Source organism: Emys orbicularis, chromosome 13 (genome assembly GCF_028017835.1).
Source record: "Emys orbicularis isolate rEmyOrb1 chromosome 13, rEmyOrb1.hap1, whole genome shotgun sequence".
Classification (NCBI taxonomy): Eukaryota; Metazoa; Chordata; order Testudines; family Emydidae; genus Emys; species Emys orbicularis.
In genome coordinates, this window is record NC_088695.1 from 49,165,787 (window position 1) to 49,188,245 (window position 22,459).

At 48.6% G+C, this 22,459-nt stretch overlaps 1 protein-coding gene across 4 annotated transcripts in view; it reads left to right on the plus strand.

The window, feature by feature from the left end:
• The window catches only part of TBC1D16 (TBC1 domain family member 16), a 30,004-nt gene extending 15,218 nt beyond the window's left edge, over positions 1-14,786 (plus strand). The window contains exons 5-14 of one of the 4 annotated variants that reach the window (XM_065415802.1): positions 2,226-2,229; positions 5,555-5,704; positions 6,590-6,737; positions 7,735-7,902; positions 8,597-8,745; positions 9,160-9,294; positions 10,461-10,647; positions 11,879-12,058; positions 13,032-13,178; positions 13,998-14,786. In XM_065415802.1, coding sequence (XP_065271874.1) covers positions 2,226-2,229; positions 5,555-5,704; positions 6,590-6,737; positions 7,735-7,902; positions 8,597-8,745; positions 9,160-9,294; positions 10,461-10,647; positions 11,879-12,058; positions 13,032-13,178; positions 13,998-14,243 — 1,514 coding nt within the window. In that variant the 3' untranslated portion in view covers positions 14,244-14,786. Of the gene's footprint in view, positions 1-2,225; positions 2,230-5,506; positions 5,705-6,589; positions 6,738-7,734; positions 7,903-8,596; positions 8,746-9,159; positions 9,295-10,460; positions 10,648-11,878; positions 12,059-13,031; positions 13,179-13,997 lie in introns of all 4 variants that reach the window. The other 3 variants (XM_065415798.1, XM_065415799.1, XM_065415801.1) reach the window with 3 other exon arrangements.
• Positions 14,787-22,459: the final 7,673 nt, after the last annotated feature.

A 22,459-nucleotide genomic window follows, 5' to 3' on the forward strand; every position in this document is an offset into this window, starting at 1 on the left:
TGAATCCACCCCCAGCACTGAGTTTCAATGGGTCAAATTATTTTTCATAATCATTTATTTTCCCTTTACGCTGCGCTAAGCAAAGCCCATTTGTCAGTAGTATCGTGCTCCAACTTGGTCTCCGATGACCTCTGCAGCTGTGATTGGCAGCCTCTCTTGTCAGGAAAGAACTTACGCTTGTAAGCTAGGACTGAGCAGAACAAATGCCATAGGACAGCTTCAGCTCCCTCGAGGACAAAGGCTAAAAAGGTGAAAGAAGTGTAATTACAGGAGGTTTCCAGCACAGAAAGTTAATTAGCTACTAAATAGCATTTAGCGCAGTTCAGTGTGGGGAAATTTATGTTTCGAAAGCAAACAGATCAATGGAAAGCTTATGGAACAAGGTTTCAGAAAATCCACGTTGGCATTTGAGCACTTTGCTGTGATGTCTTATGAAGTCTCTCTACCAAAGACAATGTGGATTTACCTAGTGAGTGAGAGACTGACAGTCTGCTGTTTCCCCACATGCTCACATGTGTGTCCTTGTGTGTCTATGTATGTTTATTTTGACATAAACTTAAGAAATCACAGTAAAGAAAATAATTATTTATTTTAACCATTTGCAGAGATCAGTGTGAACTGAATCTGCACAAGTGTTTTGAGATTATGCAAAGCTTTTTGGATCTGTTCCAGATCTTATCAGCCTAAGGGTGACCTTAGTGCAGGTTTTAACCTAGTTACTACTCCCTGCCAACCAGGTCTGAATGAATTTTTAAAAAATTGCGGAGATACCATCTTGTGGCTCTGTTTCAGTGAGAGAGTTTTGTGACAGTTGTTTTAGCATTTCCAGAACAGTGTGCCCATCAGAGTTCTGGAGTCCTTCCTCTGAGCACTGTTCCCAACAAGCAAAAGTATGAAGTCAGGTCTGTTTCGTTTCTGATTACTAATCTGGCCCCACTGCATATCTCGCATTTATAATTTCATTAACAATTTTTACCGACTTGCCACTGTATCATTCATAAGACACGTTTTATCAGAACAGTTGCTCTTGGGTTCCTGGTGTCTGAGGCCATTCACCTGGGCTTGAGAGTTACTACATCCAGTCTTTGGAAGTTGGTTCAGGATGTCTTGGGGCTATTACTAGTAACTGGCTGATCTGCAACAATATGTACCATAGACACTGCAGCCAGTGATACTGCCACGAGATTCTTCACCTCATTAGACGGACCTAGAGATCAGGCTGGGAAGGGAGAGGAGCCGGTAGGCAGAGCCACCAGACACTTGGGTGGGGATTGGGGCTCTTGGTGGAGAATGGGGATGGTTTTACTCAGACCTGCCACCAGACACTCATCTGTCATGATACTCCCCTCATGTTTGGAGCTGACACTCCACAAGGAAAGTTTCAGGCTAGAGGGGTGGGGATGGGTTGGACGCCTACAAGAAACCAGCCATCCAGAGATTGGTCGTAACAAGAGAATAGATTGAAATCCAGTGGTGCATTGTGTCAGCCTCTGTAACCACACAATCGTATTACTGTAACCTCTGTCACCCTTCCCTCTCTGTTACGCTTGTTACACCTTCAAGTTAGCCCCTGCCTCAAAGAGCTTATGAACTATCTTCCTGTGTGTTTGTGCAAGGCCTTGCACAGTGGGGCCCTGATCCTGGTTAGGAACTTCGGGTGTTACCACAACAGAAATAAATCTGGCTTTATATCGCACTATGCTGTCGGTGTCTGAGTGCTTTACAAGACGGTGAGTAGTGGTATGTTCTGCTGACATCATGTGCCCCAAACTAGCTCACGCGTAGCTTTGGACTGGGTGGGTGCCTTGCATAGTCTGTCCCTAAGGGTTTTGGACACAGAAATGGGTGGAATGTGTACGCAGTTAATCACTAATGACTCAAGAGAAAATACTTGTGGCAGTGCATCACCACCTGGTATTTCTAACTAACAAGAAGGAGGCTTGTTTTGAGGCAGAGGAGCAAAGAGACTTAAGGAAGGAGAAGAAGCTTAAGTGAAATCATGAATGTGTCTGTTCCAATGGGTTTCCTGCCTTAGGTTTTGCTAATGCTGCTGAAAAAGTGTTTGGTTTTTCTCCAAGTCGTTACATCTCATGGACCATAGCACTGGTTTTGACTGCAGTGTGTTGCAAATCAAGTGTGTCTCTCTAATTATTGGATCCTATAATCTAATATCTCCCTGGAATGTTTCTTCAGCTACTTGCTTGTGCTGTTCTTGACGAGGACAGTCTGGTGCAAGGCTCAGATCTAACAAATCTGGAAATTCTCTACTGACGTCCATGGCTTTTGTGGGGTAGTTATAGATGACTCCCAAAAAACAAACTAAACTAACACTGTACCTCTAATATTCAGTCACTGCAAAGGAAAAAAGCAGTCTGAACATTAGATCACTGTTCAGATTGTTACAAAACTGTGACGTCTTTTCAGATGCGTTCATCATTGGGATGTACAAAGGGGACAGCATTTATGCTTTTAAACATAAAACATGGAATTGTTTTTTCTTAATTACTAGTCATGTATAATCTGAATCGTTGTTGAATATTTTTGGTATTTTATATACAGTACATCATCCGTCCTGTCATGTCTGTTAATGTGTGCATTTACCAGCTCCTCTGTTCTCTCTTCGTAGAAGGGGGCCGTGTGTGAGTGTGTCTCCTCATTATTGTTCGTATTCTAAAACAGTACAAACATTTCAGAGTCTCCCTTGACTGCACGCTTTTGCTGCATGTTGAGGCTCTAAGTTGTTGCTCGTTGGTTTTTGTAGTCCAGAGGTGGTAAATCCACACATGCTCTCTGCTTCAGGTCTCCTTTACTGAAGTTGGTTACATGTTCAAAGTTGTTTCCAGCTGAAATGCCTTCTAAAAACCAGTGACTAATTGCTATTTGTAAACACAATGCCAGAAAATGTGGTGGTGCCAATAGCTATATTTGCAACTAAGGTCTCCAGATGCTAAGTTTGGGAGCAGTTAATTGGATCTCTGTCACAGCAGGTTTTGAATAGTACAGGTAACTGCAACTGGCAGTGCCATGCTTTTTGTATGTGACTTATGATGTTTCTCCAGTTTAGGAGCAAACAGGATGCCCAGTACACATAGTAAATGCTGCATCTCGGCATTGGAGTACTAAGCGTTGATCCTTTGATACCGATGTGTTTGAATGTTGGGGGTTGTTGCTTCTGCAATAAGAAAGCCACACTGGAAAGTGTCTTCATAGTAGCAGGTTCCATCCTCTTGTCTTACTGACCAGTTCGTCTTCGCAAGGGTTTCAGAACACATGGTTAGCTCTGCTTAGTTTTTAAACTGCTTTGTCTCATTTCTTCCAGGAAAATCCTATGTAATCAACTGTGGCTTTAACTGAGTTGCTCCATAAACACCAGCTGCTTGTTGCAGGCAGTCCAGTGCAGGGTGTCTTATGCCAGGACTTCTGTGCATTGATGTGTGGTATTGTATTTCTGGGAAGCAGTCCATGACACAGATTTATCAGATAAAATAACACTGGATTTTCACAAAACCAAATACCATTAAATCAGGGAAAGCTGCTTGCAGCAAAGGTGACTGTCTCTACTTTTAAGGTAACACTGGAAGGAGCCAGATGCCTTTCTCAGAAACAGTGCTAGCTCCTGAAAAGTGACTTCTGTCAGGGTTGGTGCATTTGCCCTGTTTACTTCAGTGAAGACATGTTATCTCTGCTCACGTGATATTGCCGCGTCTTATCCTAAGATCGCAACCCCCCAGATTGGGACAGATGTTACTTCTGTTTGGAACCCTCTCTCCGGGAGTGTTGAGCTGCAGAACATACGTGAACTAAGTAGGAAAGCTCACTCGTCTGGCTAAGAGAGAACCGATTTTATTCTGTAGCCTTATTTAAATACAAGACGAGCGAAGAAGCTGTGGATTTATTTCCTGCGTGTGGGCACTGAGGTTTCGAGCCATACGGTTGAACTAGGCTGCTCATTAGGACTCTGTTCAAAATTGAACCCACCGCTAACTGAGCTGTCCAAAGACCTGTGCATTGGAATGCAGCGACCTGACCCATTGGTGGTTGGCGACAATAAGGCTTGTCCAGTGGCCCCTGTGTAAGGAGCAGTGGAGCTGGGCTTGGGAAGCGGACTGATGGGCTGTACTGCAGAGGCCTGCTGAGTGTGTGATTTTTTTTCAGCGTTCAGCGCCTACATTGTTAGATAAGCGGATTAGAAAACATTGCATTAAGTGGCATGGCAGGGGGCTGGCTTTATACCTGCCACTTGCCTTGTTTTGCAAACCATGATTTCACAGTGGAACCCATTCAGGGGCCCCCTCAAAGACTGTTCAGATGTATTGGCCTTTTTAAGAGCCAAGGGGTCACAGCTTCAGATTCACTTAATTCCCAGAGCAATGATGTTTTTCTTTGGGGCTGGGCTTGATTGGGGGTGGGGGATAGTTAATCTAAACCCAGGCTATCCTTTTGGCCAAATACATTGTTGACCCAGCTAGCCTCTTAGCTTGTGAGAAAGCATAGTCTGACTCACTTTCTCCACTATGTATTGGGTTAAAGGGCTTGTCTATAAGTTACCACTTCACTAGCCAAAGTTTCAAGCATGGACGTGGAAACCATTTTCCAAAGTCTGCATACATGAAACTAGGCTTGGTGGGCCCCCTTGTAAGTGGGTAGCAGGAAATATGCCCTAGCGAGGGAGGCACTGCCCCAGAGTTGTATGTATTCGTTACTTTTTTTTTTCCCCCTCTCTTCTTCATCATTCTGGCTACAGAGAAAACATAACCAATGAGGTCTCCAGTCCGTGATGCCTTCTCAGTGTGCCCACAGATCCTGTCCCAGTCAGGGCCCTGAGCAGCTGGACGCTGTGCTGAGGAATTCTCTAGGGCTGTGGGGCAAAATGTCCTTTCCCCCTCATACCTTATCCGCTCTGTGCTAGTGCAGCTGCTGCAGTCGCCTGCCAAGCATCTGTGCCCCTATTACCCGGGATGGAAAAACAGGGGAGCCATCAGCCGCCAGGCACAGTGGTATGGGGGCGCTTGCAGATCTGAGTTCCATGACACATGGTGGGGAGGGGAGAAAAGTGCCCCTGGATTGGCTCTACAAACTGCACCTATCATGCTACAGTAGACATCTGCCTCTCCGCAGAGAATGGGCAGGATTTCCCTCCCAAGGGGGTTGAACTGCCTCCATCTCAAAGGGTTAAGCCTCTATCTTAATTTTGCCATTCAATACTGCTGTATTCCTGGGAGACATGGACCATCTCCACCACCTTCCAAAGCCTACATGCTCTTTGAGCACTGGCTGCAAGTAGGGTGGCTCTCCTGGGACTGATCTTCTGGATGATGCACTTTAAAATCCATTCTATTTGGAGTAACATTTAGTGATTTCTCAGCACTGCATAGTGTTCTGACTTCATAGCTCTGTTAGCAAAAGCAATTTGTCTGCCAAGAGAGACTGAAGTTACTGTCAAGTGATTGCAGAACCTAGATCTGTGGTTAACATACTGCTGGTTTTGCCCCTCTCTGTCGTGTAGGGAGACATGTGACAATCACATGACCTGCTCAAACAGCTCCACTTCCAGCCTTGACACCAGTGCCCAATTCCAGGAGAATAACAGGCAAGCTCAGAACACCAGATGGGACGAACAGCAGAAGGTGTTTGCCCTAGAGCAGATCTGTGGGGTCTTCAGAGTGGACCTTGGACAAATGAGGTCCCTTCGCCTTTTCTTTAGGTAAGAAATGTAGTTCTAGATCTTCTATCCTTGTTGTTGCCTCCGCCCGTCACAGTGACACGTGTGTGTGTGTGTGTGTGTGTGTGTGTGTGTGTGACTTGTCAGGGTAGTGGGAGCTAGGTTGTCTGGAGACCAATTGTTTCAGAAAGTTTCTTCTGGAGCCTTTCTCCAGCAGTGTTCTCCATCTGAATCCAAGTGGCAGCCTGCTGAACTAGCTTACCTCCATGCAGAATCCTTTCTGGCCCTTTAGGAAATCTTTGAAGGTGCCCAGTGCAGGTCTTACCTGTGTACTGAAGATCAAGAATAGCTTGAGAGTGAGGGAACAGCTATCTCTTCAGTACCTCCCCTCCCCCATCTCCTCTGTGCTCTCACTTCTCTTCCCTCTTCTGTCTTCTTCCTAATTATAAATGTGTGGCTTTCCTCTCCCCAAGCCCTTTGTGTTGGACCCTCAGAGGGTGTCATTTGCAACCAGAGCTCCCCCATCCCTAAGAGCCAGCTCTGTGCATACTGTCCGAGTGTTCCTAGACTGGGTTCTGTCCCCTAGCACCTGGCAGGAATTTAGTTCCTTCATGTAGTCAGTGTTTTGAACTGGAAGGGGAAGAGTTGGGAGCAATGCTACCAGGTATAGACAGAGTCACTCTTTAAGGGGCGAGGGCACAGAACATCCCCTGCTGTCACCGGGGCCACATGAAACCTCATTCCCTATGCTGCAGAAACATTCTGCCTCTGTCAGCAAGAGGCAACTGGGTGTGTTTGCTCTTCTCTCTCTCATTTCTCTGCATTGTTTTCTAGTCTAGCCTGCTGTCCACCCTCACCCCAAGTTCTCCTGGGGCATAAAACCAGCTCTTAAATGTGCGTTGTTCTCCCCCTTTGATTGCCCTTCAGCGATGAGGCATGCACCAGTGGGCAGTTGGTTGTTGCTAGCAGGGAGAGTCAATACAAGATCTTCCACTTTCACCATGGTGGCCTGGATAAACTGTCTGAGGTGTTTCAGCAATGGAAATACTGCACGGAGACCCATCTCAAAGACCAGGTAACCGAGCAAGGCCTAGTGAGGCAGAGATGTCCCAAAAGATGGAGGGTTTATCTGTGAGACCTCCGTTATTAGGCAGGGGTGGGCTAGGGCTGATTAAAGTGGTGTATTAATGCAACAAACCCATTGTTGCTTTCTGGCGTACTTGGACAATTTTAGGAGATGAAAGTGCAGACCAAATCGCCACTCTCTGATGCACATGTCTGTTCTAGGGGGAATGATTATCCAAAAGGCTTGCTTAGGTGTCTGCTTTGCTAGAGGCCATAGCTAGATGGGCTGGTGGTGTTAGGCCACTAGATGGCTGGGAAATCAGCAATATTCGATGGGCAGTTCCGTGCATCTCCCATCCATTTTGTGAAGCCTGGCACGCTGCATTTGAAAATAATGTTTTGACAAGTCACCTTGCCATATTTTGCTCAATCTACATACAAATGTGATGAGAGCTCTTTAATTATCTGTTTAAGATAGTGTATGTGCTTATTAGAAAGTGATTTTTAAATTCCTTCCTTCTCACTGAGCCCCCTGCTGCTTTCCTTATTACAGTAGCATGGGCTCACTTTTGCAGTGAGCAACCTTTGATTTTTAAATTAAATGTCAGCTGCAGTTTCGCACTGGGATCATGAGTGCCCTTAGCGAGAGCCTGGCAGTGCAGCTCTGGCTTGCCTAACAGCAGCCCTTTGTCTGGCCAATCATATGTAATTTATCGCAGCCATTCCTGGCAGAGTGAAGTTTTGCTGTAAGCAGCATTAATTCGGGATACGGTTGGGGGAGGAGTGGAAAGAAACTGTTTTTCTAAGTGAAGCTGTTTTGTGGCTCTCTGATTTTTAATGGCTCCAATTACTCTTGCTGTTTTAATGGCTGGTGTTGTACAGAAACTCCCCCTCCCTCCTGAACGTCGGGTCTTGGCTGTTAATCCTAAGGGAGCTGTGCTAACTGGGTCTCCTGCTTTAAAAGCAGTTGGTTTAGGAACTTTGCTGCGGTTCTGTCTCCCATTCAGCAGCTTACTGATGAGAAGACATGCATGCAGTTCTCAATCCGCCGCCCCAAGCTGCCGTCCTCCGAGACACATCCAGAGGAGAACACATACAAGCGTCTCGATGTCACTGCCTGGCTCAATCACCTGAATGAATCTGGACAGGTGGAAGAGGAGTACAAGCTGCGCAAGGTGAGGGGTTTGGCAGCTGCTGCCTTGGTCTGCTTGCTCTTTTCTTCGAGGAAAAGGCCCCAGGTAGACGCTGAAGCAGTTTGCTTTGTGCTGTGGCAGGCACTGGTTATCTTTATACTGTGAGACTATTATTTATGGTGCTTGGTTGGAGATCTCGCTGGGACTGCAATCAGGTCAGCTAGAGGCAAAATAATGGAACATCTTTCTGAGCAGAGAGGGTTTGCTGTCCTGCCCCTGCCTTCTGCCTGCTGGAGTAAGTGGACTAGTGTCCAATCCCAGACATGCTTGTACAATGCAGTGTGAACAAACCAAAGAAAGCAATCAAGGCTCCTGTGTAAAGTAATTCAAGGGTTTGGGGGAGTACTGTGTCCAACTCCTTAGAGAAAAGTGTGCAGAGAAATGCAGCGTCTCCAGGATTGGGGATTAAGCCGTGACATGAGAGTGACACGTTAATCGTAGAGCTGCTCCGGGGGTGGGGTATTGACATTGAAATGAGCCCGATTTGTGTCTCGTATGGGAATAGAAGGCCAGTGCTTTCCCTCTAAACATGTGCAAATTGCAGGAGTTTGAATCAAGGCATCACTTGTCTGGCGGCTTTGCTGCTCTCTCCTCAGTGCAAGGACTGGTGGTTTCTCGATGCAGTGTTTGGAAATTTAAAAATGGTATTTGTTGCCACTTTTGCACCTTCCTCCAGGCCATTTTCTTTGGCGGGATTGATGTGTCTATCCGAGGTGAGGTCTGGCCCTTCATGCTGCGGTACTACAGCCACGAGTCCACGTCGGAGGAGAGGGAGGCGCTGAGGGTGCAGAAGAGGAGGGAATACTTTGAGATCCAGCAGAAGAGGTGACCAGGGAGAGGCCCCACCTTACTCTTCTCATCTCTCTGATCCTGATCAAAAATGTACCAATACTGAATGACAGCCCTGCCCTGCTAGGGAGGCATGACTAAGAGTGATGGGTAAAGGGAACTTCTCTGCCATGGCTCACTTTCTGAGCACATGGAGCTGGTGCCATCTCGTTCGTGTCAGGTCATTCGAATTCTTTGACGCAAGCTTGCCCAAAGCGGCAGTTGTAATCGCCTGGGCATTGCTCAGATGAGCAGCTGCTCCAGGCAGACTTGGCAGTGGTGAGAGATGTCTGGAGAGGGAGGGACCGGTCTCTGCCCCCAATGTAATGCCCAGAGCCTTTCCAGATTGGGCCCTTTGTTCCTTGTTCACTTGGGGCTGTCCGGTGCACTCAGTCGCTGCTTAATTTTCAGGCTTTCGATGACTCCAGATGAACACACAGAGTTTTGGCGTAACGTGCAGTTCACGGTTGACAAAGACGTGGTGAGGACTGACCGCAGCAACCAGTTCTTCCGCGGCGAGGGCAACCCAAATGTGGAAACCATGAGGTGACGCTGCTTTAAGCTGGACAATATCTTTCCCCAGCACCCTAAGGAAGGAATCCTACTGACTATAGGGAAAACTCTGTAAGGAGCTCTGTAGCCTAGGGAGAGCAGCTTCGAAGCACCTGCCTTGGGAGTGCTAAGGGATACCATGCGTAGGGCAACCTACCCCCAGTAATGCACATGGGGCCCCATTCAGCCCCGTCCCTGCTTCCCCGCCCCTCCCCACCTCTTTCTGGCTGTGTTGACCCTGCCTAGACCCATTTGGACAGAGAAGCCAAGGGGTGGGAGCTGAAAGGTGAAGGCAGCCTGGGAATTGAGTTGCTGCTGCTGGAGTGTGACAGGAGATTGGATTTTTGTGGGTGGCAGGTTGTGTGCAGTGCCCAGCTTCTCACTGGCCAGGTGGAAGGCCGAGCACTGTAGTACCTGAGCATGGGCATATGACCCTGTGTATGCCACCCCCTGAACATAGTGGATCTGAGCATCGCAGATGGGCATGGGGGCACCCTTGCCCCTCGGGCTCCTCTGTTCTTTACCACTTCAGCTCCTATTCTGACCTTCTCTCTCTTTTCCTTTCTCTCTCTCTCTCTCTCTCATTGTTGCTCCACACGTATGCCCTCATGCGCTCCTATTCTCTGTCACCCCACAGCTGCGTGGGGCAAGGAGTCTCTGTCCGCTGGAGTTTTCTTGGAGCCAGGCCAGGAGTGCTTTCACAGCTGAGCCTCTTCATGTTGCTTTCCCCATCCTGAATGCGCCTCTCCTCTGTCCCGCCTCTCTAATGTCACCAGCCCCCAGCTTGGGAAATGGGGGCTCAATGAGTTCTGCCTAGATTCTGATTTCCAATTACTGTCCGCTAACCAGAGACCTCTTCTGAACCAGCCCAAGATAACCTAATCCCCTAGGTCTGTGCCCTAGACATGGTGCTTTCACTAGAAAAGCACGCCACAGACACCATTAGATGCATCTGTATGGGATGCCATGTCTTGTAGCGCTGCTAGGGTCACTTGTTTTCCAGATTCCAGTTGTGTCCTTAAACTGCAAGAGATTTATTGATCTTTTACATCTTGTCTGACTCCATATGTGGGGTGGGGGTAGAGAGGGGAGGGTGACGGAGGTCAGCTGTGCCTGGCACCCCCTGGATCTCACCCTCTCCTATTGAATGTCTCCTCTAGGAGAATCTTGCTGAACTATGCAGTGTATAACCCTACCATTGGCTACTCCCAGGGGATGTCCGACCTGGTTGCCCCCATTCTGGCAGAGGTCCTGGATGAGTCAGACACTTTCTGGTGCTTCGTGGGTTTGATGCAGAACACTATCTTCATCAGTTCCCCCCGGGATGAAGATATGGAGAAACAACTGGTGAGCTCTGAGCAGTGGGCTCTCTTTGTTCCCTTCCTGAACGTCCTCCGAGCCTCCTCAAAAAATGCCATAAAACAAATACACAAAACCCATTAGCTAGGCAGCTACTGTGGCTCCCAGCATGCCAAGCCATGTTCCAGGGAGAGTAAATGCACAGAGGGTGACAGGCACCCTGGGTGAACTGAGCTGAGTTAGTGGCAACTATTAACAGGATGTTGTAAGATAAAAAATATTTTTAAAATCCCAGATTCCTTGTAAACCATAAATGGTTCTTAATTTATCTTTTACACTCTAATATACTCTGCTCTGGGGCTACTGGTCACTTACCCTTTGCACTTCACTCAGCTTGGACAATGGAAACCCACCAGTCAGCTTCACTTCCTGGTTCCGGGATGGTAGCATAATTCTGCAGCATTCAGGTTTCAAACATGGCAGAAGAAAGATTCAGTGCAAATCACAAACTTTCTCACTGGCAACTTGTTTTAAATCTGCCAGGAAAACATTTTTTAACTTGAAGGTTGTATAAAAACCTTTTTTTTTTTTTATTTTTTTTATTTATTTATTTTTTTTTTACAAAAATCTAGGTGTTGGGCCTAATCTATATAATGGTTCATTTTGAGAACGAGAGCCTCCGGACACCTCTGACTGCAGAGGGAATGCTGAATCCTTTCTGGTTAGCGTCCTGGGCAGTCCCACCATTTCTCTCCCAAACCCAAGGCGTGACGTCCTGGTCACCATGGCACCATTCAGCTTCCATCTCACTGGTCCAAACTTCTCTGGCAGTGACTAGGGACATGTGACAGCTCCAGGCTTCGCTAACATGCTGAATGGGTTAATTTTGCAAAGTCACTTTCTCAGCGTTTAGTCTCAGCTAAAAGAAGCTACCAAAACCAGCCCCTCCTTCCTGGGTTTCCAGCTCCAAGCTCCCTGCCTCAGCCCAGCTCCCAGGCTTCCTTTTCATTAGCATCATTAAGATAAAACCTGTCATGGAGATTTTCTTCTCTCTCTGCTCTTCCTTCCTAAACTTCCACAGTGGCCTCAAGGCCCTGTCTCCACTGACAGCATAACCAAGTCTGGCCTGTAACAGCAAACGTGGAGGGGAAAGGATGGGGCCTGGTTCCAGTGACTCCGGTGGGAAGGCGCAAGCTGCTGCTGTGCTCACGGGATGGGGGTGCCAGGGAGTGTCCAGGCCTGTGAGGTAGTGGCTCCACTGAATGACATGTGTTTTCAGATGTACATACGAGAGCTGTTGCGACTCACGCACCTGCGCTTCTATCAGCACCTCGTCTCCCTGGGGGAGGATGGCTTGCAGATGCTTTTCTGTCATCGGTGGATCCTCCTCTGTTTTAAACGCGAGTTTCCGGATGCTGAGGCTTTGCGCATGTGGGAAGCGTGCTGGGCTCATTATCAGGTTAGAGCACAGATGATGGGTGCAGGACATAATGGCGGGAGTGTTCCCTTTGCCGAGTACTGCTGGCGTGCTAGACGCTGGGCAGAAAAGGAGCCAGTGTAGGTGTGGCTGCAGGTATCCAGCCTCCCTTCCGCTCCCCCTCCCCCATCTGACTATGACACACTTAAAGCATGATTTTCCAGTCTTGACAATCTGTTGGGTTGATCCCCTGCTGCTTGCCTCAAAAGTAACTTAAATGAATGCAAATTGCACCCTGATTGGCTCATTACTGCGTTCGTGGGCTGGTCTTGTGGCTGTCACAACTGATCGGTTTGAAGGGTTGCTGCTTCACTGAAAGTTCAGCGCAGACTGTTTTCCTCAAGTCCTAAATTGTGGTTCTGAGGACTTGCAAAGCCTGGTTTCCAGGTTTCCTGCAAGACTAGCCAGAGGACCAAGTGGCAGGGAGAGCAGGAAACTGAGCTCCTCTCTGTCCCTGTCCTGGGAGCGAGGACCCTGACAGCTGGACTGGTTTCTTCAGCAGGCTGCGTGACGGGGTGTTCATTTCTGCATTGACCTGCAGGGGGGAGGGGCAGGGCGTGTGTGTGAGAGGGACGGGGGGTTTAGGGGAGTATCTGCCTAAGGGGACTGTTCCTCCTGGACTGTCACGTGCCATCTGGAAGAGAACTCGCCAGGCAAGCGGTGACAGAGTGGTGACAACTCCACAAGACTCACTCCTAGCATCAGGACTGTGGGGCTTGTTGGGTGCTGGTTGGCTGGTGCGGTCATGTGACTGTCACCCCTGTATTACCTCTCAGTGGTCCATGATGCATTCTTCCCCTTTCCCTCTGTGCAGAAACCAAGCCAGCATTATGAGAGCAAACGGTGCTCCTTTGGGAAAGAGGAGTCTCTCCGTGTGGAGCTGGTGGGAGCTCTAGTCTAGTCAGTCCTCCACCTTCCCCTCCTGTAATCCCCAACTCCTGCTTTCTCCTTGCAGACGGACTATTTCCACCTCTTTATCTGTGTGGCCATCGTGGTGATTTACGGCGATGATGTCATTGAGCAGCAGCTGGCCACTGACCAGATGCTGCTGCATTTCGGTAACCTGGCCATGCACATGAATGGGGAACTTGTACTCAGGAAGGTAAATGCCAACGTGCTGACGTCAGCTGAACCAGCAGCCACAGAGACGTGTCAGCCTTTCAGGAGCAGCAGGGGTTGACACTACAGCTCTCTCCCGTTCCCTCATGTCCTTCCCCTCGCCCTGCAGGGCTTGCAGATGTTGAGGGTGGGATGGTAGGGTTAGCTTGGAGTCCATCCTTAGGCTGCACTTGTTTGGGAGTCCAGTGATCGTTTCAGGGGGTCTGCGAGGCACTAGCCCTGTACAAGAGAGCGTAATTAACACAAACTCAAGGGTGTAGAAATGGGGGCCCTGCTGCTCAGCTTGGTGTCCTGGCTCCCAGTCCAGGAGTGACTGCAGATCACATGACACTGATGGGGGGAGGGGTCAGGTCAGTTCCTAGTGATCAGCCAACAGCAACACAGTTGGGACTAATTATCCTTCCTCTCCCCCCCCCCCCCCCACGCATCCATCCCCCGCTGTTGGCAGCTTCAGCAGAAAGGCTGGGGAGTCCCTCCACGCGGGGCTGAGGCAGGGTGGCAGGCAGTATGAGGGAGACTTGCACTGCACTGTGATTAACGACAGTATTTCACCAGGGCTGGGAGCCTGGTGCTGCTGACGAATCCTGAATTCCCAGGCTGGGAACTCTCCCTAAGCCTCATTTAGCTTTCATGCATGAGCCTAGGATTTGTGTTCCTCTCATGGCCGGGTTATTGTAGATCTTGAAAATACTTAGCACTTTTAGTGTAGCTTTATGTGAGTGTTACACAGGATGGGCCATTGGGCAGTCCAAGCTCTGGCTGTCTTTCTAACGGGTTATATCCTTCTTCTCTCCCACGCCAGGCTAGGAGTTTGCTTTATCAGTTTCGCCTGTTACCCCGGATCCCCTGTAGCCTGCATGACCTGTGTAAGCTGTGTGGGACTGGCATGTGGGACAGTGGCTACATCCCTGCTGTGGAGTGTTCTGGACACCACCCTGAATCTGAGAGCTGTCCTTACGGGGGGATGGTGGAAGTGCCTTCTCCCAAACCAGGAACTGAAGGCAAGAGGGGACCGAAAACACGGGAGGTCTTTGCTTTCCGCAAATAGCTCCCGCTGAAGGTGGGGTGGCAGCGAGAGAAATGGGCTCGTTTGGAAAGGCGAGGTTGAGTACATGGAAAGAAAAAATGAAGTGGAAGTTTATCAAGACTCCTGAGAAGGCAGATGGGAGGAGAATGGAGATACTTCACAACAGGAAGCAAATTCCATTGCACTGAGTCCTGGAACCCGAATGAAACTTAACAAACCAGGAACGGTGTCCGTGTGTCTCTTCGTTGGGTTTGGTTTTATGTGCAGAATGTGAAGTATTTATAGATTACCAAGGCTCTGCCCATTGGATCAGAATCACTGGCAGCCAAGAACTTTCTCACTCATTGCTAGGAAACCAGAACGCTAAAGAGAACCGAGTGCAACCAGCAACATTTGTGGGAAGAGTAGCGAGAGCAGAGCCCTGGCGAGACCTCACTCGGACATCCCTCCATCCTGAACATACATACTTTGCTTCAACCAAAACACACAACTCAGTGGCTTCTGTTTAAATCCATGATTATCACTTTGAATATATCTGCCAAAAAATAAAATTGCCAACTTTTGGGATTGTGGGGTAGGTATTTCATTGGTCAGTGTTGTGGGACCAGTCACCCAGAGAACTTTCTTTTGCAAAGGCAAACTTGAGTGATCTTCCATCTGTCCTGAATCCGCTCTGCTGTAGGTCTTGCAAGCACTGCTTGTCTGTATTCTGAGTATGTCACAGTCATCTTTCCAAGGGTTCACTTCCTTGTCCATCACATTCTTCAGCAAAACTACTTCCTCGTTCTGATAGTTGCAGACTAGAGACATTGGTTTTTAAACATCTGTTTCCAGTGTGTCTGGCCCCAGGTATCTGCAGGTTTCCAGGTGCGCTCATGTGCTTCTGCGCCCCCCAAGTGTTTTATGTCCATATCCCGGTCGTCACTGTGGGCTGCAACACCCTCTCAAGGTGGGCGTTTTGCACACCTGCTGGTGCACGTGAGGTACTCTGTTTCTTCAGAGTGAAAAGTGAAACAAACCGCAGTGCAGCAGCCTGTGCTCAGGTCCGTCTTTGCCGTCAGTTTTTGAGTGGGGAGCAAGTTTCTCCAGTCCCGCTCTCCAAAATCTATGTGTCAACTGCAGATACTGGGATGGAGCGGGGCACCTGGGAGGTCCTTAGCAAATCCACTGGACTTCCAAAAGTACGTACTGGGGGTTACAATGTGGCCTCTGTAGAAATGTGTGCTAGAGAGACACGGAAGAGTGGCTAACCTGGGAGTGTAAAGAGAGTCCCAGTGTGGGGACAGGTTACATGGGGCTCCCGCCTTCCAAGCATGTCACTACTTGCATACCTTGGTCTGTAGGCTTTGGAGTCTTTTCCCAGTTGCTATCTCTTCCCCTCCCTTGTAGCACACAGTCTCTGCTGTGTCAGTGAGCTGGGCTGGTAAGTGGTCTGGCAGGGTGCGGAACAGGGAGACCATTTTGATTTCTAGGCTTTGCCTGTTGTGTGTGGGGTTTTTCCCTAAGTTAATTTATTTTGTGATCCATATTGACACAGGTGTGACAAACTCCCTGTCCTCCAGGCTGGGTCATGTGGGGCTGCAGCAGCGACACACCCACATGACAAGCAATTCTTTCCATTGTGTTTGCTGCAGAGATCCTGTTTGAATCCTGCTCCGGGCAGCAGCAGTTCCTAGGTGTGCTCGCTGAAGTCTGGGGAGCAGGGCTGCAGTTAGAACCTCACACGTAGCCAGTAAATGTCCAGTGTAAGGGGAGGGAGAGGACTAAACCCTAAGCAGGCTGTACCCCTGCTGGGAAGGCTTGGCTGTGCCGAAGCAGCTGGGAATATTCGGCCACACTTGTTGCTCACCTGCCTGAACTGCCTCCACTCCTTTTGGGTGAGGTCTGTGCCTTCATTAAAACAGCCACAAAGCCCACGCTAGTGTTCTACACTAGTGATCCCAACTCGGCCCGCTTACGAGGCTTACTGCCCTTATGAACATAGGAGAGCTGCACAATTAAAAGTTTCAGTCTCTATGTAATATGCAAAAAACCCGTTGCGTGCTCATGGCTGCTACCCTCATTTGATATATAAGGGCCGTCTCCACAGGCAGAGGCTGGTGGGCTGCTCTGCTGTGAAGCAGGGAGTTCTCCAAAACTTGGCAGAAGCTTCAAAGAAATAGTAAAGGTTCGACTCTGGCTTCTGTGGACGGGGTGCGGTCAGACCTGATGCTGCACCTTCTCTGAGAGGCACTGCAGAGTCTGGTAGGCCTCGGCAGTTTGCTGTGGTCTGGACTGATCCCCCAACTCTTAGAAGAGGGACTTGGGTGCAGGGCCAGCGTTAACGTGGGTGGCAGGCTGTGTTAGATGAGCATCGTCTGCATTGCCCTTCAGCTGTGATTTCAGGAGACCCCGCTGGCATGTTCATTTAGCTGCAAGTAGTGGTGACTGACTTAACGTCAGTAAATGACGTATGCAGACTAGTACCAGGGAGCCATCTGCCAGCCCGCTTCCCAGCACAAACAAGACTGCTGTTTCCTATTGAGGGAATAGGAATAGAGCTCCACCTGCTGACTGCATTTCCTATTACACCACTTTATGAATGACATGAACCACAGCTGGGCGCTTATGCCACGTACAGTTTTAGCCAACGTTCAAAAAGCGTGGGGCCGTCAGCTGGTGTTCTGAGTTGCTAGTGACTGGGTAGCGTGGGCAGGAGCTCTAGATACCTGCCACTTGGCACCACAAAGGGAAAGCCTGATTTACTCACTAACACAGTAACCTGAAGCTATCACAGGCCACACCTACCAAAAGACCCAGAGCAGGTTTTGCTGCAGGAATTGTTGTTCCCAGCCAATAACAGGTAATGGGAAGAGATGAAGTAGATAATATTTTAAAATTATAGTTTCCCCTTTCCACCATTAAAAGGCCATTCAGCAGTGGAAATCATTCAGGGTCGTTTGGTTCACACTCTGATGGAATTTTCCAGCACATGCAAAGAGCTGATTTTTTTTTTTTTTAATCGCACACTCCCACACACTTAAGTGACATCTGTGTGGAGGAGCATAATTAAACAAGCAGTGTGTGTTACCTGCCCAAGAGCATTTCCATGCCTGATGTTACCTGCTGGCCTCATTAACATTGAATTTTCAGGTGTCCCTTTGCTGCATGTTGTCCACAACTTGACCATTGCGGATAGTTTCTCTTCTTATACTGAAATAGTGAAAAACCCAACAATACTCAGAGTAATAAAGAGACTATTACTGAGATGCTAACTTGGGCTGCTTCCTGTTTGCCAGGTAATAAGCATATCCTGGGTTAACTCGACTCCAAGGTCAAGGTGTTCATTAGCTCTGGCTACCATTATGGTTGAATTCACAGAACACCCATAAACTCTCAGTGCAAGATGTGAACTCTGTAGTGATGGGAAGTGTTGCCCTGTTTGCAGGCAGTGAGGGCAGCAGCGAACCAAAGTGCAGGGACTTGCATATTACATAGGCTGAAACTTGTAATTGTGCAGCTCTCCTGCATTCATAATGGTTCCGTCCCATTTCAGTATAATGGTAAACAACACCCAGCTCCAGTGTCTGCAGGCGTGATGCTCGGGTATGCTGTGCTGCTGGCACTGTCCCTGCGCTTTCACAACGTGTTGTACAGCCTTAGAACTCCACCGTGCAAGCAGCTTGGGAGATAGGGTGACCAGACAGCAAGTGTGAAAAATCAGGACAGGGGATGGGGGGTAATAGGAGCCTATATAAGAAAAAGACCCAAAAATCGGGACTGTCCCTATAAAATCGGGACATCTAGTCACCCTATTGGGAGAATAGCGCATCGCGAGTGTATGAGACAAGGCCAATGCAGGCGATAGTAAGGGCTGGCTGAGGCCAGAGGGCAAGCCGTGTGAGGAGTCCCAGCTTCTGTCGTGCTCAGTCTGGATGTGACAGTGAATCCCTCGGGTGTAGAGGGGATGAAATAGCCCAACTCGCATGTGTGTTGCATGGATGTTTTAGTCTCTATCCCACCTGTGAGCTCCAGCTGAATCTGGCTCTCCTGCTAAATGGAGACTTAAGGGATCTCTTTGTAGCAGCCCTGAGTGTGATGCCATGTTGCTTACAACTGAGAGGCGTGGAAGGAGCTGGCTTGTTAACCACCCTGGCAGTGGGGGAGCCCTTGGATTACATTGTGGGGGGGAGTGGCCCTATTTTGGTTCACTACAAAGAGGCACATTTCTGATCTGAACGGTGACTAATCTAGCTTCTCCTACCTGCCTCTGTGGGGGGGATCCAAAAGCCAAGAAAGCTAGAGTCACCAGAAGCTGCCCTGCAGCAGTACCACACACCTGTTAGGGTTTATATGGTAGAGATTGGCACCACCCCACTCCTGAACGGTCAGGGGAAATATCTGGCATCAGCCCAGTCTTGAACTAGCTTGATCTGCTGGAAATCTCCCATGCTTCCGAACTGGCATGGAACGAGAGATAACAGAGCTGAGCTGAACGGAAACCTTTCAAAGCTGCAATTCTAAGAAGGAAGATTTGGAGCATTGCTGTGATGGGAGGCTGGGGAGAGCAGCAATCCAGAAGCTGCTTGGGCAGCAGGTAGGCTGACCAGATAGCAAGTGTCAAAAATCGGGACAGGAGGTGGGGAGTAATAGGTGCCTATGTGAGAAAAAGACCCCAAAATCCAGACTGTCCCTATAAAATCGGGACATCTGGTCACCCTAGCAGCAGGTGATATGCAAGGAGTAGGGAGCAATGCTTGTGTGCATGCTACAAAGTGAAAAAAGAGGCATCCTCAGCTAGTAGATTGGGGGCTGGGCTGGGAATCCTGACTCTTGGGTTCTTCTGGCTCTGCCACTGACTTGCTGTGTGAATCACCCTAAATCATTTCCCATTCCCAATGAGGATAATGGTCCCACCCCTCCTTTGTAAAACACTCAGTGCCCTAGCAACAGACATTGCAAAGTATTAAAAGAAACCTTCAAAACCTCTAATTAAAAACCAAGCAGTGGCTGGGCGCATCCCTGGGCCTCTTTGCTCTCCTGCTTGCTGGAATCCAGTTGGTATATTTGGCTACTTGCCTATTATTTACCACCCCTGGATCACTTCCCTGTTCCAGTGCATTAGCCACAGTTCAATAGCAAGTCAAAAACGGGCCCTGGCAAAGGTAAACACCGTAAGCTTCTTTAAACTGTGTCCTGAGCTCACATATCCTCCCCCCTCTTGGTGTGGGAGGTGTATTGAAAAGGGAAAGGAAAATTAACCCCCCAGCACTCCTAACAGCAGTAACATTATGCTTCATAATCCCGGCAGGGAACATGATCTCCCTGCACCTGGAAAGCTAGGTAGACTAGTGTGTATGGCACACATACCTGCCAGTGCTGAGAATGTGCTGGCCTGTCCCTCCCCAGCGATGACTGCGCTACTTGTGTGTACTCTGGGGCAGCTGAGCCAGCTCGAACCCGGGCACCATGTGAAAGATCAGAGCACTGGCTCCATGTAGCTCTAGCCTAGCGTGACGCACTAGCCACCCTTGCTAGCTGTGGAGCACGGGCCATATGGAACTGAACCATTGCCGAAGGCTCACAGATTCGAAGTTAGCGTTGGAGAGGGGCAGGGGGAGATTCATTTGATCCTGTCACGAGGGCTAGTGGGGCGTGTGTTAGGACATAGTTTTATGTTGTTAAAGAGACACCATCTGTCAAGTGAAAAATGAACAGTTTGAAAGAACAAAGCCCCTCACCTGAGTGATTACCCAGCTCAGAGTTTAAAACGTCACATCCCTTTCGCCCTTCTTTAGGCTGGCTGATTAATCTCTGCCTGGGCAGATAATAGACTAGTCAGTCTGGCTTTGGTTTATGGGCCCTTTCTGGGTCTCATGCACTACTAGCACATGCTCCCGGGGAAGGTGTAAAGATAAACTACCCATTTTTCATCAGAAACTTTTTAAAATTGAACTTTTGCTCCTAGGTAGTCAAAACCTCATTCAAGTAGAGGTTGGGCACAGGGCTGGGGGCAGGAGTCCAGTTGAGATCGTGGTGCATGTACCGTAATGAGCTGCTGCCATAAGAGGGAGATGGTGAGTGGAGTAAAGGCTGCTGAAAACCCTTGGGCTGGAGGGTGAGGCCATTCAGAAAAAGGCATTTGACTATGAGGGTGAGGGTCTTGTTTGAGAATCATTTTGACAGCTGTGCAGGAAGAGAAGTTACAGCAGGAACGAGGAGTGGCAAAGGAGTCCCCGGAGGGCCGAGGGGGATGACTGATAGCCTGGGGAGGACTGTGCTGTGAGTCCATGTCTTGCTGAATTCTGCCCTGCACTGGCTGCTCCACTAGCGCAGAGAGCTTAGCTACCTGGCAACACACATGCTGGCTGCACACCCAGACTGGCTGGGCTGCTTGTTTCTGTCTCAGGAATCGTAGACAAGCTGGCTGGCTACGTTTTTGGCTATTTCTATATACTTGTTTTATTGCTAGGTAGCAAGTCTGCAATAAATTACACTCCAGCAGCTGTTGCACCTAATAAGATGCAGCGCAGCAGGATGCTTGCCTTGGTTATAATTAGACAGGGAATCGCCTCTTTCCAGCGACGCTTCCAAAGGAGTCCATGGGCCGGTTTGCCTGCGGGCAAGTGGGCATCACTCCTATTGACATCACTGGGAAGTTGTACCAGCTTGTGCCAGGCTGGCTGTAGTCCCAGGGCTGCGTTTCTAGCCTGAAACCCTAGAAGAGTTCCCACCTGAATTGCTGTACGTTGCGCCCATATTCCATGCCAATGAAGGGATGGGTTTCAATGGCTCGTACTAAAAGGGTGTGTGTCCACTTGTTGGCTTTGATGCATATTCTCCACCTGAGCTAAACTGGATGCAGAAAAGGGGAACGATCTTATTTTGGGGTCTGATCACTCCAGCATAATGAAAACATCTGAAAATCGCCACCTGTTCTTGTTGTTCAGTTTGTCCTTCTAGTTAGTAGAGGGAGCAAAGCTCTTTCTAGGCACAAACTAAGTTGCTGTTGCTGAGGGTCAGGCTGCTTTTGCTTTGAAATCTGTACGAATCATACACCTGAGATCTGGGCTCTGGGCTCCACCAGGCCTCAGCTGCTTCTGAGCCACATTTTCTACAATGTGCCAGATACATTCCCTTTGGGGGCAAAGGTTGCATTTGGCCTTTCTTTTTCCTGTGGACTGAAATTTTCTAAACAAAATGCAGAGTCCCCTTTCAGAGTTCCTGTTCTCTGCCCAGATCACTGCTTATTCCTCGTGCCACCATTTCAGGGAGCTGGCAGCCCTCTTGGTTAGACGTTCTTGTGCACTGTGTGAGAAGCTGAGGCTGCTGACCATTGCTCCCCCAAAGAATTTTGTTTTGCTCTTTGTGCTTCCCTTAGACTGGGGCAATCGATGAGACAAAAACAGTCTGACCAATGAAAATGATTTGAGATATCCATTGAAACACACACAGACACTCTGTCTCTCTCTCACACACACACACACACACACACACACACTCTCTCTCTCTCTCTCTTTATTGCACACATAGCTTCAGTAGAGGAACCAGGCTCTTGTGCTCTACATTGCATGGGGTTTCTTTTGTTAAAGTAGTAAGGTTCCAATACAGATCCAGCTTGTAGCGTAGGTGGGGGTGTGAATCCAGCTGAGATCTTGGTGCACAAGCCTTAATGTGTTAAAACTCTGAGCCACTCCATAACCAGGTCCCTGACATTACTGTTCACAGATTGTATTCTAGACAGGCCCTATGTGGTCAAAGTCAATTTTTCTTTTTAAAACATTTCTGTTCTCTAGGGCTAGCCTAGCACCATTCGCTTTGCAAGCATGTATAGAGTTCATTATAGCAGCACTAACTCCACAGGAGGGTTATTATGGGATTGCAACTCTGTCCGCCTAAAACAAACATATGAATGGGTTGAATTCATAGGGGAACCAACAGGAGATTCCACATCCGGGTAACTTCCATTCAGATTAGGTGAAAGAGATTTTTAAAAAGGAAAAACAAACTATATTTGGAGCAGCGGGTGTTTTATCTTTATGCAGAGGATCACCTCACCCCTCTCTTACACCAAGGCAGAAACGCGCTGGGAACAGCAAGCACCAGCGTGTCAGTTGGTTGGTATTTCTGGAAGTAAACTTGCAAAGGGGTGCCAGACTTAAAAAAGGCACATGGGTTAACGTGGCTTGTGTGGGATCTCAGCGAGGAAAATGGAACCGGTGTCTGTCTGTCTCTGTTCCCTGTATAGGCAGGTGAAG